The sequence below is a fragment of the Citrus sinensis genome, chromosome 3, assembly GCF_022201045.2.
Source record: "Citrus sinensis cultivar Valencia sweet orange chromosome 3, DVS_A1.0, whole genome shotgun sequence".
In the NCBI taxonomy this organism is placed as follows: Eukaryota; Viridiplantae; Streptophyta; class Magnoliopsida; order Sapindales; family Rutaceae; genus Citrus; species Citrus sinensis.
In genome coordinates, this window is record NC_068558.1 from 3,531,223 (window position 1) to 3,547,587 (window position 16,365).

The following is a 16,365-nucleotide window of genomic DNA, read 5'->3' on the forward strand; positions in this document are numbered from 1 at the left end:
AAGTACATTCATTAAAAAAAAGAAAAAAGAAAAAAAAAAGCTTACTAATAAATTAACTAATCAAAGTAGCTGGACTGTTCTTGACTCTGAGACTCTGAGTGACACCAATCAAAGATAAAGTTTATGTTTGAAGTTTGATTAAGCGGAAGACAGATGTATCGAATCATAATTAATGGATTTGTGACTTGCATTACATGGTACACATAACGAAACTCAAGTTCAATAAGCTGATGAACCTCTTTTACTTTAGAAACGATACATGGAGGCATGGTCTTCGTAATCCATTGCTATTATGACGTCATTTTATTTTTTAGGGGTCAAAGCCCAACTCTAGGATGTTTATCAACAACTAGAATGTGCCGATCCGGCCCGAAACGAAAACTCTAAGAAGCTCAGCCCGGCCCATCCAATCATCGTTAGATTTTGTGGATCAAAAATAAAATGGGCAGTACAAACTACAAAGGATGCGGAATTCCAGAAAGGGAAACAACTATTGTATGTGAAAAATTGGATCGGTGGTGGCAACAGAAATGCTGCATCATATCCGCCCCCCCCCCCCCCGGGGGGGAGGGTGTGGGGGAAGCATTGGCAGAAGTAATGCGCAACTATGGCTCGAGCCTATGATTTTACTCTCAATGGCAGCCATGCGCTTACTCAACATATTGCAGAATACATTAGAAGTATCATATCAGCTATACAAGTAAATGATGCTATAAAATATGTGCATTTATTTTGAAAAATTATCATGCAAGTGGTAGTTACATTAAATTGAATTACATATATCATACATGCATTAGTTGATTGTATTATTTTTTATGAATTCTAAAAATCCTCTACTCACAATCTTCAAGAATTCACGTTAATGAATTAAATGGAATTCTCTAAATCACTCTTGCAAGCAACAAGGACAACATCATCTGCAAGGTCTTAATGTCACAAACAACAGTTGGTATATTACTTTTATTCAGAAGAATCATGTATGTTACATGATTATGTAGCAGCCGTTGGATTTTCATCCAACGGTTGTGAAAATATAAAATAATAAAATCATGTTATTTCCACAACTGTTAGATGAAAATCTAACGGCTGTTACATAATCATGTATATGTAACATAACAAAAGCCCAGAAGCTATTAGAAAGAAAGAGTAATCTGTGCTTATTGTTTACAGGAGTGAATGTGATGGATGCAATAGACTGATGAAAATATGAAATATTGCTCTTGAGACAACTTAACTGCTCGAAAGTCAAATCAACTTCAAAGCCACATTCTGACTCAGGATGTCAATGGGATTACAAATATATTTGAGCAATATGCGGCCAGCCATTCAGGGATCTCAAACCAGCATAGGTTTTGAGGACAAAGAGCAGAAGCCACAACTACAGTACTTAGAACAAACTTATTAGCTCCAATTACTTCAGCAGAAACCTCTTCTGCCCAAACATGCGTTATTTCTTCGGCATCACATTCAGAAAATCCTGTTGAATTATGTACTGCCAACTACAGATACATTTTTACAGACAAACAAATACAGGTAAAGGCAACTGATTAACATTATTATTATTATTATTCTTATTAGTTTCTTTTTTAAAAACATATCTCTGGTGCTATCATCATACATTTTTTGCCTTCCATTCACAAATAATGAAACAATTTTACAACACAAGTAGTAAATGTGAAGGATGAAATAACTAGCTGCTCAAACAGAGGCATCTACGGTGCATAAGTTTGTCTGTGAGGATGGCTTCCAGCCTGATAAAGAGTGAGGTGGTATATTGCTTGAGCGAACAAATCCCTCAGCTCAGGATGTTGAGGTAACACGGTACGAGCTGCTCCCTCGAGAGCATTCAATGCCCTGGCTTGTTCAAGAGCCTTACTATTTCCCGCACTCAATGCAAGGTAACATAAGAATACAAGTCCATGCACTTGTGCTCGATCACTAATCTTCAACAACCTCATCAAAGGCGGAACACCATCAAACTCAATAATTGCCTTTGAGTGCTCTGAACGATTGAAATTATCGGGGGACACAAATTTGCTCAAGGCAATAACTGCTTCTGTTGCCACATCCACATTCCTATTACTAAGCAGAGCAACCAGAGGGCCAATCATTCTCTTCTCCTTTGCAGGAAAAGTTTTAGCCAAGCAACCAATTGACCTAATAGCTGGAGTTTGCAACATGGCATCACTTTCTTCATGAATCAATCTCAAAAGCTGGTCCAAAACGGCCTTTGCTGCTGGAGAATTAGTCTTGAAAGCTGAGCGTCTGAGCTCAGCATTGGATTCTGCCGCCACAGTGATCTCCATAATAGTCATCAAACAATTAAACTGCAACTCCCCTCTCTCCATCTCAATAATTTTGGGCAAACAGAGCAGGCCTTTTGTCTCTGTAACCTTCTTGCAACACAATAAACATCCCTTGGACAACTTCCAAAGAGCCTCAGCACATGCAATCCGAACCTTAGCCTTCACTTCCGGGGTCTCTAACTCCTTATCCTTCTTATTATAATGCTGCCCATGCCCACCGCGACTGCTACCATCTGAGTTATTGGTTACATTTGTAGACCTCTCTGTCATTTCTTTTTTCATTTGAACAAGTGAATGAATGGTAGTCTTAGCAGACTCAGGTTTAGGCAAGTCCAACGCTATATCCATACACAGTAACGAAATTAACGACCTCGTAACATTCTCTCTAACGAATTCCTCTTGTGCAATTGAATCGAGTTCAGCCATTCGCGCCACCAGATTAGCGACGGCAACTTGAACTTTCACGGGAGCTTCTCCCAAGACACTAACAATTATGGGAACCCCTAAAACATCAACAATGAAACGCACCGTTTCCTGGTCAGTAGCAATGTTGAAGAGCGCGTTGGCGGCGGCGGTTTGGGCGTCGGGCGAGGCGGCTTCTTTGAGGAGCTTTAGCAAAGGTAGAATTCCGCCCTCTTCGACGATGATTTTTCTGTTACGGTTGTTGTCGCGCGCCAAGGACGCGAGTTCGTTGGCGGCGTCAACGCGGGATTTGATCTGGCCCATCTGGATGGTGGAAATGAAAGACCAGACCCAGGCGAGGATGGGGTCGTTGCTGGCGATGGGCGGGAGAGAGAGGTTGACCTCGTCGGAGTCAAAGATGGTCAAGAGCCAGCGCATGTCGCCGATGGAAGATTCAAGGAGGGAGAAGACCTTCTTGAAGTCGGCGTTGGTGGTGATGGAGAAGACGTGGCGGAGGACGCCGGCGTGCTTGCACCGGCGGACGAGGGTGAGGGAGCGGTCGAGGTTCTTGGCGACGTCAGCGGCGACGCGGCGGATGGGGCGTTCGTAGAGGGGCTGTGATGAGGTGGCGAGGCGGACGCAGGAGCGGAGCATTTGCGAGAGACGCTCCACTTGCTTTCTCAATTCAGCGCATTCTTGTTTGGAGGATTCGGCTTCCTGAGCCGATTTTATGACTCGATCGGCGAGTAAAATTGGGAGCGACAATTCTTCTTGCAGCGATTGTGATTTTTCTTCTTCAACCACAACAGCAGAAGCAACATGAGTAACCGTCGCAGCCATTTCTCTCTTTCTTCTTTCTTCTGGTCTCGACCTGCTGGTGTTTTTTTTTTTTTTTTCTTTCTTTTTTTATTTATTATAATCTTTTTTTTTTTATAAATATATACACGTAGGGATGATGTTGTTAAAGACTTAAAATAAAGATTTGAAATGGTTGCGACTGTAAAAACCAAAAAAGAATGACTAGTAAAAGAAAGTCTAACTAGCGTTGCGTTTTCTTTACTTTTCCGAATGGAGCTCCGTCCTCCACTCGAGTGGCTGCGCGACGAGTGTTGTTGACGACGAATCTACTAGGAACTGCGTTGTACAGGAGGAAGTTTACCAGAATCTACAAACAAAACAATGACTCCGGTTACCGCGGATAAATAATTCCATATTAAAAATTGCTTACTGACTTTTGACAAAACTTTCTGCTGCTTCCCAAGCATTTCTGCCGTGTCGGGGAAGAAAAATGGGAAATTTACACCAATAACCATAAAAATTTTAGTTTTTTCCATCTTAACCCCTCAAACAAATTTCTATCAACATTAGCCATAAAAGAACCGTTGAGACCAAATTACCCCTCTCTCTCATCTCCCTTTCCTCTTCCTCTTGCCTTCCTCTACTAATTTCAGCATCCACCTCTTTCTTCTTCTTCTCTCTCCTATAATCCTCGTAATTGTTCGGTCTAGCGGGGTCGTGCTCCTCGATTACGGTCGAAGTGACGTCGACCAATGCCGGTTGCGGCAGCGCTACCACGTCGTCGGCGGAAGGTGCGATTGTAGGTGAGGAATGGGGTCTAGTCGGGAGAGAATTTTGGGTGGTTTTGGGTTTGGATTGGGGCTTGAGGATGGTCTGTGGTGGTGCGAAAATTGACCAGACAGTGGTGGTCGTGTTGGTGGGTTTGTCCTCATCGAAGGGTGGAGGTAGGTCTCCGTACAACTTGCCTAGCATTTCGCAACGTGGCTTTTGATGGAAAATCCTGGGGAATTTGAATTCCGAAATTGGATTTTGGAGAATTAAAAAGCTAATTTTGTTTTGTTGTTTGGGTTGTCGGATGAGATTCGATCTGAGGTAGAAGAAGATATTACATACGAATAAGAAGAGACGAACAAAGACGAAAGGACTGGCGAAAACAAACAAATACTGAGGTAGAAGAAGGCAACTTGTCGCACGAAGCTTGGTGCGACAGGTTGCCTGTCGCACCAAAGCATGGTGCGACAGGTTGCCTGTCGCACCAAAGCTTGGTGCGACAGGTTGCCTGTCGCACCAAAGCATGGTGCGACATGTGCCTGTCGCACCAAAGCTTGGTGCGACAGGTGCCTGTCGCACCAAGACTTGGGCATGTCGCACCAAGCTTCTTTTCGTTCGTAAAGAAGGGTAATTTGGGGAGAAAAGCGTGTGTTTGGCTAATGTTGATAGAAAAAAGTTGAGAGGGTTAATTGTGAAAATAGCAAAAATTTTATGGTTATTTTCGTAAATTTCCCAAGAAAAATCTGTGTGAATTTGAAAATTAAGGGTAATTATCAGAAACCTCCCCTGAGGTTTTAGGTATTCTCAGTTTGATAGATTATATTCACGTATTCTCAATCACCTCCCTTGAAGTTAGAATACCATTTATTTGACCGTTTGTTGCTTGATTAAATGACCAAAATACCCCTGAGTTGAAAAAAAATGATATACATCCAAGTACAACTAAAAGTATAATGAGAAACGGAAACGAATTTAGGGGAGAGAGAGATTGTGAGTTCTGAAAATGGATTATAGATATAATACTCTACTGTTTAAAGAATAATAAATATGGTAACATCTGCTGAACTTTGGGGTTTATTTCATGGGTTATCTATAACTTGGCTATATGGCTTTCGCTGGGTGATAGTGGAAGTGGACAGCAAGTGTATCTTGTAGTTAGTCTCTAATTCAAGCCCCACCATTAATGAGCATCTTTCTCTAATCCAAGCCATCCAAGAGCTTATCCGCCGTGATTGGGTTATTCAAATAAACCATATATTACCGGGAAGCAAATGCAGCAACATATTTTCTTGCTACTTATAGCTTATCTTTTCCTTTAGGCCTCAATTGCTTTCAATCTATTTCGTTAAATATGTTTAGCATCTTAAACAATGATGTCTCTGGGGTTGCACATTCCCGTCTTTTTAGAGCCCTTTATTAATAAAAAAAAATAATAATAAATATGAAATCACAACAATGAAACCTACAACAAATGCTGAAGTTACATGATAAACATACATTATATGAAAACACACAATGAATCAACAAATATACAATAAAGTAGGAAAAATATGGCTTCTTTGCTGGAAGCGAATGCGGGACTAGTTCACTTTAATGAGGAAGCTCTATACGGAGAAATGAAGTCAGATTTTTTTTTTCCTAGCTCGGTGTCTTATCAGAGTTTGCCTGCGAAGGAATAGGTGTGATTTCTGGCTTTAATATTGCAGGGCACACAAATTCAAATTGACAATAGCAGCATTTCCAATGGAGTGAAACTGGCCTCTCGCTCACCCTTCCAGAGTTCAAGACAAACTTCAAATTGGCTCTGGAACAAATCATAATTGTATGCAAATTTTTCTGCTCCGAGCAGTGACTAATCTCTTTGAAACTTATATATGCTTTAAAGCACCTAAATAAATTATTGCAGAAAAAATGGTACAAGCTTGAACTCATTTTATATAATGCAATAATCCTAGTATTTCTGAGACACACACATAAATTATCATTTCTGTGGAGCAGCAGGCATGTTGATATAAGAAAATCAGCAACATAAACAGACCGTGATTCATTAAAAAATAAATCCTTAATCGCGATCACATCGAAAAAAAAAAAACCATCCAAATGTACACACCTTGCATTTCTTTTTTGAGATTCGGCAAGAAGTGTGTTTCATGCTCAAATCTTTGTATCCACTAATATTGGATTTCTATCAGTTTCTCTCATAGGCATCTGGATAAATAAATGTCCTTTGTAGCAAACAAAATTACGAAAGCATCAATTGAAATTAAATAACACCATTTTCAAGTGGAAGGTTCAGAACTACAAAATTATGATAAGCCAAAAATAGAATTTGAAGATAACCCAAATAGTTTAACTTACGTTGGCAGCTCATATGTTAGTCCCTCAGACAATAATTGATCAATGTTGTCTTGTATTTTCTTAATGATATTAGATTAATCATACATACAAGTGTGAGGCACCGCTCCAGTGCGAGAGAATGCAATAAATCATGACATTTTTTCAACCCTCATGTACATATCACGATTAAGGAGAAAAAAAAAACAAAATCAAGTATCCTCAACATATTAATATATACTTCAAGGTATCTCCAACACTTAATTACATATGTAATTTAACAAAAACTAACATGAATCCCTGTTCAACAATTAGTGGCGGTAGCTTAAACAAATAAAAAGTTTTCATACCCATTTTCAATCATTCATAAGGCAACATAATATAGCTAAAGCCATCTTCAATCAAAATCAAGTGAGCATGCATTTACGAAAATCATTAACCTACACCTAACACCCATTGATGGAAAAAAAATGGAAGCAACAGAGACACTCTCAAAATATTAAGACCCATTACTCATTTTTTGCCAAATTGATTAATTCTAGTTAAAAAAAAAATCTGACTTGCACTGTAACTTGCACTGTAATAAGTCATTTTCATACCTCATTTGCAGCTCGAACAAACTAAAGTTGTTTGTGGGTCAATGGCAAAGCTCAGTGGTCGGCATTCTTCTACTTGGCGATCATGATTCAGTCATCCCTGGTGTTGGCATCTTCGGGTTCGTCGTCATGGTCTCCTGATCATGGCATCCTTTTTCTATTAAAGCATTGCAGAGATAGAGAAAATGAAAGGGTTGTTGTTCTTGGTAGCTTTGGTTTGAACTTTGAGTAAGGAGATGCCCATTTTTTTTTTGAGTGATAATATTCACTACCTAACTTCTGTTGATAATAAATTACTGTTACTAGCAAGTAAATTTATTCTGGGCACATGTGCATTGTTTGAGGTTCTTGAACTTATAGTAGCTGGAGTATTATCTCTTAATGCCGAATCAACAACTAATGGTGGCTCATCCAAACAATCAACTCTAGTCACAAATTCATTAACTGCTTCTTGTTCGTCAGTCGGTTGTGTAGTAGGCAAACACTCAATTACTGATTCATCTGCAACAGTAAAATTGTTCGAACTGAGAATAAGAAATGATGGAGGCACATAACTAGAGAAAGCATGACTCTTTTCCCATGAAGGATGAGGTGAAGGTTGTCTATCCACCGGAACTGCTGAAATTGATCTACGTTCAAAAGTAATGCAAAGTGGGTGTCTAAATTCCATTCCACTAGCTACTTCCTCTAAGAAAAATTCCACATAATCATTTGTTTGAATTGTAATTAGTGGCATAGGATTATATGTCTTAAGCTTGAACTTCATTGTGATTTCGAATTTTGAAGTATCTATATCAATAACTTGAGCTATTTTCTCCACCAATTCGGCATATGTTGTCGATCGTGGTATCATTATCCCTTTAGCCTTATAACCTTTAAATTTATACTCGTCATTTTGCTCAATCCATTCACTATTGAAGAGAATAAGTACATGTACCAAAACCATATCTGATGATACAATAAAAACAATAATATCAAATTTCATATACAAGTAATTACACGAGCTACACGACTATATTACTTACATAACTTACACGACCTACACGACTATATTACTTACACGACCTACATGACTAACTACATGACGTACACAGTATCAAAAGAAATGCATGATGCAAAACATTTTCGTCATAAGTAAATTATATTGCTGAAAAAATTATTAAACAACCTACATTACATATATTTCTACATATAAGAAAAAATGGTGAAAATAAAACATTATAATGTGAGGAAAACATACCTTATTGAGTTGTTTAATAAGCAATGAACCTACTTTTAATTAAAGAAAGAGTGTGTGTTAAAGAAATGAATACATAATTGTATTTGTATAAGAAGTTATGAGAGATTTTGAGAGATTTCAGGGGATTTTAAGAGAATTTAGGCTATAAGAAGAGATTTGGGTGAAAGAAATATGAAGACAGTGAAGTTGAGTGAATTTGATGTATTCATTAAGGGCATTTCAGATTTTACTCACATTTATTAGGATATCCATGAAAATAAAAAAAGGGAGGGGGTATTTAAATAATTTTAAAATTATTAAAGGGTATTTAATTAAAAACCCCATTTTTCTTTCTCCTTTTTTTTTTAGTGATAATATTTGCTACTTAAAAGCATGCTTCTGTTTTTTACCTATTGGATAATAACAAAATTCGTGCCAATTTCAGAACCCAACGTGATATTTTTAAATTTATTTGAATTTTTTATTATTAATGTGTTCTATTGTCATCTTGCCCTCACTAACCTAAATTATAGTATTTTACTAAATGATATACTAACGTCAGGAGAGGTGGTTGAGAATACGCGGATATGAATATTATTATTCGTATACCCTATAGATGCTCTGTTATAAAAATATTACAACACTTTGAGGGTGTATCAATCGTTTACCTTAAATTGACAAAAGCTGTCTGTCGACCACCAAATCGTTAGCTGCCGTTTGAAAGTCAACGGAATTATAGTGAATTGACGATTTTACCCTTGAAAAGTATCACTTGTATACCCTTAAATTATTTTATTATCACTTGTATACCCTTAAATTATCACTTGTATCATATGAAAAAACTAAATTATACCTCTGGCATTATCTTATTTAAACGGCAAGTAACGATTTGGTGGACGGTAGATATATTTTGTCAACTTAGAGTGGATGATTGATACACCTTCAAAGTGTTATAGTATTTTTGATAACAGAGCATCTATAGAATATACGAATGATAATTTCCCAACGCGAATATAATCTATCAAATTGAGAATACGCCAAACTTTAGGAGAGGTTTATGATAATTACCCTGAAAGTTAATGATAAAAACCTCGTCAATTTATTCGCTCATTGCAAATACAATGAAATAATTATTATTATTATGGTCTTTTGTTTTTTTCTCCGCTCTTTTGTTTCTTTCACTTTTTCTTTTTCTTTTTCTTTTTTATAAAACAAAACAATATATATGATCTAATTTTATTTTCTTTTCATTTTTGAATGGTTACAATTAGATTACGTAACCAATGTTATCTCATTATTATTAAGTATAAATACGAGAAGGACAACATTTGAAATTAATAAGTTCGTTACGTAACTTGGCGATTCTACGATCGAAGGGGATTTCAACTCGCATAATGGAAAAGACCCAAAGTCGAAGACAATTGACTTCCAGAATGACGTTCCTTCCACATGGCAAGAGATCAGTCAACAGTCAACACGAATGACATGTGGGGGAGGAAAAAAAAAAAAAAAGAAAGAAAAAACAGAAACAGCCACTGGTTCAATACAAAGAAAGTTTTGACTTGTAAGATGAAATCCACATTGGAGGATAGAAGGCAGTCCTGCATGCCAAGAGCTGAAATGGCCAATTGCTTTAGAAATCAGATCTTGGCCAGCAATCCCTCTCGTATAGGCTTTGGTACAGTGTTATCTTTGACATCGTTGTCTTTGGCATCCAATTCGCATGCACTCGGCGGGACATCAACTGCAGGAGAGCAATTGAAGAACCCGTGCGGCTGCTCACCGAAAACAAAAAAAAAAAATCAAGAATCGTACCCGTCATCCAAAATCTCTAACAGAAAAAATGAAGCATTTTCAAAATAAAAGAGTTTGGTATGCAACTACATTCTCATGCTAACTAGATACGTAATTACCATAAGCATGAAGCCAATGCGCTCCACAGGCATAACAGGCCAATCTTCCAGCCGAGGAACATGTGTGATGCCAAATACATACCTGTCATTACCTCTATTAGTTATTACCACAGCTAAAGCTGCAAACTGCAACTCCATTTACTTATTAAATACAAATAGCTGTTCATTAGAAGTTTTAGAAGTGAAAGGCATAAGAGCAATTCAACAAACCAAAGAACTATATCGCTTTCTTCCAACGGCCGATTCTGCTTCACCCATGCTGGCAGTCCTTCACCAATACGAGGATTCTGATTCGGAAATTCTCCTCCTGGAAACATCTCGTCGCGAGCATATGCTGTAACCCAAAGGTTATGCTTCAAAAAGGCAGCTCTTCTAAAAACGGTGGCATCAGGACCAGCCAATGGCAAACAATTCGAACCAGGTACCAACTTGTACCCTGTTAGCTGACCAGTCCGGTTTACAGTTCTCGTATTCCTCACCTATGGTATAATACGGCAAGCATTGTCAATCAAAACAACTAGACCGGTGACTATAAAAATTTTAAAGCAGAAGCTACAAATGAATAATGTCTTAACTTGAAATAGTTAACATTGTTCATTTTGAATTATAGACATTGTCTTAGCTTTGCCCTTGTCAAATTGCTCATCACATGTGAAATAGCTTCGAAACAATATCACTAAACCAACAGTTCACCCTTATACAGCAGAATTGTAAGTGAAATGAAGCTTATAAAAATGTAATTTTTTTTTTAAAAGTATAACAATGTAATGTTACTGTATGCTTGAACATAGGAAACTTGAGAGAATATTTACTACAACCTAGCATTAAAAAAAATCAAATACTATTAAGTAAAGTACGCTTGTCCTAACAATATTAAGGCCAAGTATGCTGCATACTGGTCAAATAAATGAACCAATAGGTAGAAGCAATTGAAAATTGAAGATTAGAATGCCTTACAATCCAGTGCCGAGCAGTAAGAGGATTACAATCACGCATTGCTTGCATTTCAGATTTAAGCAGCGTCTCTTCAGCATAGAATGCATTATTATGAACATTGGAGCCCCCAGGTTTCTCAACTTTCACATCTACCTCAACAACCTAAATATGAGAAGAAAGGTAATATGAAAGACCTTATTAACAGTATAATGGTGAGAAACAAAAATGGATATTACTTGACGGATAAACATATAAACCATGATAATCAAACAATGACCCAGGGAGAATAAGCAAAATTTGAGGCAGTATACCTGATTGAAAGCTTCACCAGGTTTACAGTCAACTTCCATATCCATACGGGCAATGAAGAAGTGTTGATGAACTGGTGCATATAAACTTGGTGCAATCATTGTACCATATTTTCGGGATTCTCCAGGTTGCAGTGCCCCTAAGCTGAGGACTCCTGTAAGCTTAACTTCAGCTTCTATTTTTCCATCCTGTAAGAACATGAAATGCCATCTTAAATTTCAAAAGAGCATGCAAAACTCAACCAGTTACGATTGGCAACAAATTTGACCACAAGATTGGCAACAATATAGGTTAAAAATAAAACGCCAAGAAGCTCAATATAATGGAACCAGGAAAATTTTACTTGAAAATCCTGAAATTCCCCTGATTGAGGCAACAAGGTCAAATATAAGCTAGTAGTCAAACTGTACAAAGGTTATAAGTTCTTATTGGCACAGTATAATGAAGAACAGAGAAGAATCACCATCATATATGCAGATGCAATTATATCTGACTTCTATGAATTTCCAATTCTTCTATCATTGCAGAGATGACAGGTCGGGAAAGTCAACAGTTTCATTGCAGATAATAAAATTTCACACAAAAACCATATGATTTTCCACTTGCCTGATAAAAGTGCCAATAGAACCCATACTCATAGTTGGCCACAGTACAAATAAAAGACACTGTTAGCCGTCTAGATCTTCGAACCTCCGCGAAGCCAGTTCTCCAATCTTGATGCTTCCATAACATCCCATGATCCTCTTCATGCAAGCATACACAATTTTCTATTGTTTCAACACCGCCAGTAAAATTTGTAAAGTGGGCATCAAAGTATTTAATATAGCCCAAACAGTCACACCCCTGCAAAAGCAGATTCATTCAGCATCAGTTTGGAACCAACTACTAAAATATAGATGTCAAAAACTATAAGTGACACATACTGGAAAAATAATCGTCATACCTTTTTAAGAGAATGTGCATTTTTCCCAAGGCCGTCTTCCCCTGCATCAAAAGCATTCTTCCTGTAATGTGGCTCATTGGGATCGCCATAAGGCACAACCATCTCAACAAAACTCAATCTGTGAGCAACAGATCTTCGACCTCGACTACCATCAAGGTATGCAACAGAGTAGATTACCAATCCTTCCCTAGGGGTGAAACCAATACGAAAATTCCACTGACAACCAGAAACAAGACATAAGACAACACAGCATGATTTAATAAAATATACATCAATAAACCAATTCCAAGATCTACCTTTTGCCATTGTACAAAGTACCCATTGACGCGAAAACTAGGACCTTCAGGTTGAACAATTTGCAAAGGCTTCACATCACTTCTATCAACACCACCTCTTGTTTCACCACGGGTATAGTTCCGCAGAGGATCTGCTGGAGGCAGTGGAACAAGTTTTCGGTCTTCAAACTCAATCACCACCATGTTTTGCATATCAACAAGTACATAGATGCCCTCAACTGGGCGGGCATAACCATTTTCCATTGGACAGTCACTCTCAGTTCTACAGAATATAAGAGGTTTAGCAAGTCTTCGGCTAGGGGCATCAGCATCGCTGTAACAACCAACACACCTGTGGAAAGTGTAAAACTCTTAGAAATAAAAGAGTATGTATGGTGCCAACTAGAAACTTCGAATTAAAACTGATATGGCATTGATTTAACTTACCAGGCATCGACCATCACGAGATCCATGTCTTCAATTCCCCTTTTCTTCATTGCCTCCTTAAATGGAGGAAAGGCTTTCACAGCAGCTTCACATTGAGCATATTCCTCAGCATCCTGAAGTTGAACAAAAAAATTCAAAAAAAAAAAAAAAAAGAACAAGAAGAAGCATAACTTTTTAAGCAAGCATATGAACATAGATTCAGCAGGGGTTCCTCAAATTATTAAGTGCTAGAAAGTAACTGATATATTTTATTTCTTCTGTCTAAATTGAAAAGAGACATACCATTGGAGGTTGAATGTCAGGAACGACGCGTGATGATACGACTTTTCCCCTATGATGTCCACCTCGAGTGACAGCATGTACTTGTGATAACTCAACAATCCATATACTAGTTTCATTAGACTTTTTGTTATACACAACCAGTCTAGCTCTCCTAGGAGGGAGCTTGCTAGGAATAACAGGCCCGCCTTTGGTTCTGGGAAGCAATGATGGTTGGAATGGGGGGAAGAAGTAAGCATCTGCTAGTGCCACAACATTTTTATCTGGTTCCACCAGGACCACTTCAACAAAGCGCATGCTATCTCTGACCTGCAATTAAAGCAAAGTTAGTTGTAAATTTGAAAGTAAAATCTAAAGTGGAAGAACTCATGACACCAATCATGAGAACTTGTTATCGTAGAAGTGTATTTTTAAAAGGAAGTAGGGTGTGATTGACCTCTGGAGTGGGTCCAGCAGCTCTGACAGTTGCCACTGCTACAGAGATTTCGGCTGGAGACAAAGGGTCCAAAGGATGGCTGGTTTGAGGCCTGGGCATGGCAGTTATTCCTGCACACTCAATACAAGCTTAGCCAATCTACCACTTGTAAGTAAACAAATTATGCAACTTCTACAACGAATGAAAAGAAGAAAATTAAATAAACACATCCCAAATAATTAAAAGCCCTAGACCAAAGTAATTTAGTGTAAAAACCTTTTGCTTATTGTCAAGGTTCCATCAAGGGCACGAAGAGATCAACACTCCAAACAGATGCAATCATCATTCAAGCAGACATGCATCAATAAACAAATTAATGTCATGCACATTAATTAATGTCAATAGACTCGTTGTATTGAAAATAATAAAAACAAAGATTGACTCTTGAATCTAATCAATACTCAATCAACCTAAGGAATATTCTTTTGCCGACATAAATTAATGTCATGCACATAAATAACTCATAGACACCAAAAAAGAATATAAGAAAACAACAATATGACAAATAGACAATCACAGCAACGACAAGCAAACACGAAGATGATCCAAAAGAACGACACAAAGAAACATAAAGAACAAAATGAAGCAGACATACAAGAGGAAGAACGTACCTTTAGATGAAGGGTTTAAGGAAGTTTCGGCAAGGGGATCAACAGGGTGAATCAAAGAAGCTATGGCAGCGTTCTTGGGCGGCTGATCACTACTCCAATCCCGTACCATAGAGGCTCTGGGAGCAGAAACAGAAACAGAATCTTGAGCGAGTGCCTGAGCGCTGAAAGAAGAAAGCGTCGCCTTTTTCGAAGTTGAGGCCATTGCAAAGGGTTAGCAAGCTCTCCAATTCCACCACAATAAGTCTCTTTACAATCTTTTGACATACAGCAAGGACCCTCTTCACTCCAATCTTCCAATCTCACTCTCTCTGCAACACTACTTTCTTTCTTTCTCTTTACGGAACTCCTTGAATCTTCAAGAAACCTTTTCGTTCTTGAACAAAAGAATGTGAAGGGAGTATAGTGTGATCAGCGAAACTGAAACAATTTGCAGGGAGAGTGGGAAGAGTTTGGGCTTCTATATATGGGGAGTGCGCAGGAAGCCACGTGCAAATCGTCCACTTGTAATTTTTTTTTTTCTGTTATACGAAGGGGATAAGTCAAGATTTGGGCTTTTTTATAGGTTTTATAAAATTCCGGGGCCTTATCAAAGGAACCTGTAATAAGATAAGTACGCTGGGGATGATAGGGGGATCTGCTTGTGCTAAGTGACAAAATATTACGGGTTTAAATGGAATTTTCTGATATTTTCCGTTATAAGGCCTACGCGCACTCCATATTTCGTATAAGGACTAATGTGTTGAGATATATCAAAGATAGCCCAACTTTTTGCAAAACAAGTTGTAATAATCATATAAAAGGGGAGGTGTTACGCAAGGGAGGTAGATCTGCCTTAACTCTTGGCTAATACGACATTAACATCTAAAGTTGCATTGTCTTGTACCCACTATCTAGTTAGCATCAGATTTCCCCTCCGAATTATAACATGACATACAATTTAACATTAAATATTAATTTTTGCACGATATGTTTAAGGGAATCGCTATGTCGGAGATACCCTAACTTAGAGCATCTACTATATTAGTTAGATATAAAATTAAAATGAATATTAGTTGTTTCAACTTTCGATCCAATAGCTGCAATGCATGCTCTAAATTAGAGTATAGCTAATATAGCTAGACCCTATGTTTAATTCTTAGATTCTTAAATTCTTAAATTCTATTAGTATTCATAAGAAATGGCACACTTGACATTGTAGTCTTCAGTTATGATATTGATACTTGGTAAAAATTGCACCATAACCAATATGCAATGTCCGTCATTTTATATTAGGGAGCCCCTATGTTACAATTAATGTAACATACACACTCAATAACAACTACACAAATGATGGACCTACACAATTTGTGTGGTTGTTGTTGAGTGTGTATGTTACATTAATTGTAACATAGCATTTACCTTTATATTAATATCTTGCTAAAAAATTATTAATAAGATTAAGTGTCCTTTCAGTTGCTTCTATGTTAAGTTGGGGGAAAAAAATCCATGCATATTTATTAAAAATATATGCACATTACAAAATCATTGGTCGGATTGACAGTGATAACTTATCAAAGTGGGAAAGGACATTGTCAATAACTCGAGAGTTAATGGAAGCAAGGCAGAAGAATGTCAAATATGATTATTAATCATTTAATTAGTAACTTAATTAACATCAAAGTTGAATCTAACGGCCCATGATTGGTCCTATAAATTTGGATGTATTTGGAGGTCATTCTCAGTGTAAAACCTAGTAGACATCCAAGAGATCC

General features: G+C 37.7%; 2 protein-coding genes across 3 annotated transcripts; both read right to left on the reverse strand.

The window, feature by feature from the left end:
• Positions 1-1,534: 1,534 nt before the first annotated feature.
• Positions 1,535-3,888, reverse strand: LOC107176775 (uncharacterized). The gene has a single exon (XM_052438150.1). It carries the CDS (start codon positions 3,546-3,548, stop codon positions 1,713-1,715), a length of 1,836 nt encoding a protein of 611 aa, XP_052294110.1. The 5' UTR covers positions 3,549-3,888; the 3' UTR covers positions 1,535-1,712.
• A 5,900-nt stretch (positions 3,889-9,788) lies between these two features.
• Positions 9,789-15,102, reverse strand: LOC102618241 (amine oxidase [copper-containing] zeta, peroxisomal). 2 transcript variants are annotated; one of them, XM_006476804.4, is made up of 12 exons: positions 14,615-15,102; positions 13,965-14,074; positions 13,532-13,837; positions 13,250-13,362; positions 12,824-13,154; positions 12,528-12,743; positions 12,191-12,427; positions 11,587-11,772; positions 11,297-11,437; positions 10,550-10,818; positions 10,340-10,421; positions 9,789-10,201 (listed from the first exon to the last, which is right to left on the reverse strand). In XM_006476804.4, the coding sequence occupies exons 1-12, from the start codon at positions 14,814-14,816 to the stop codon at positions 10,067-10,069; spliced, it is 2,328 nt and encodes a 775-aa protein (XP_006476867.2). In that variant the 5' UTR covers positions 14,817-15,102; the 3' UTR covers positions 9,789-10,066. The 2 variants fall into 2 exon arrangements, with proteins under 2 accessions (XP_006476867.2, XP_006476868.2); XM_006476805.4 differs by lacking the exon at positions 14,615-15,102 and adding an exon at positions 14,220-14,603.
• Between the last annotated feature and the right edge of the window lie 1,263 nt (positions 15,103-16,365).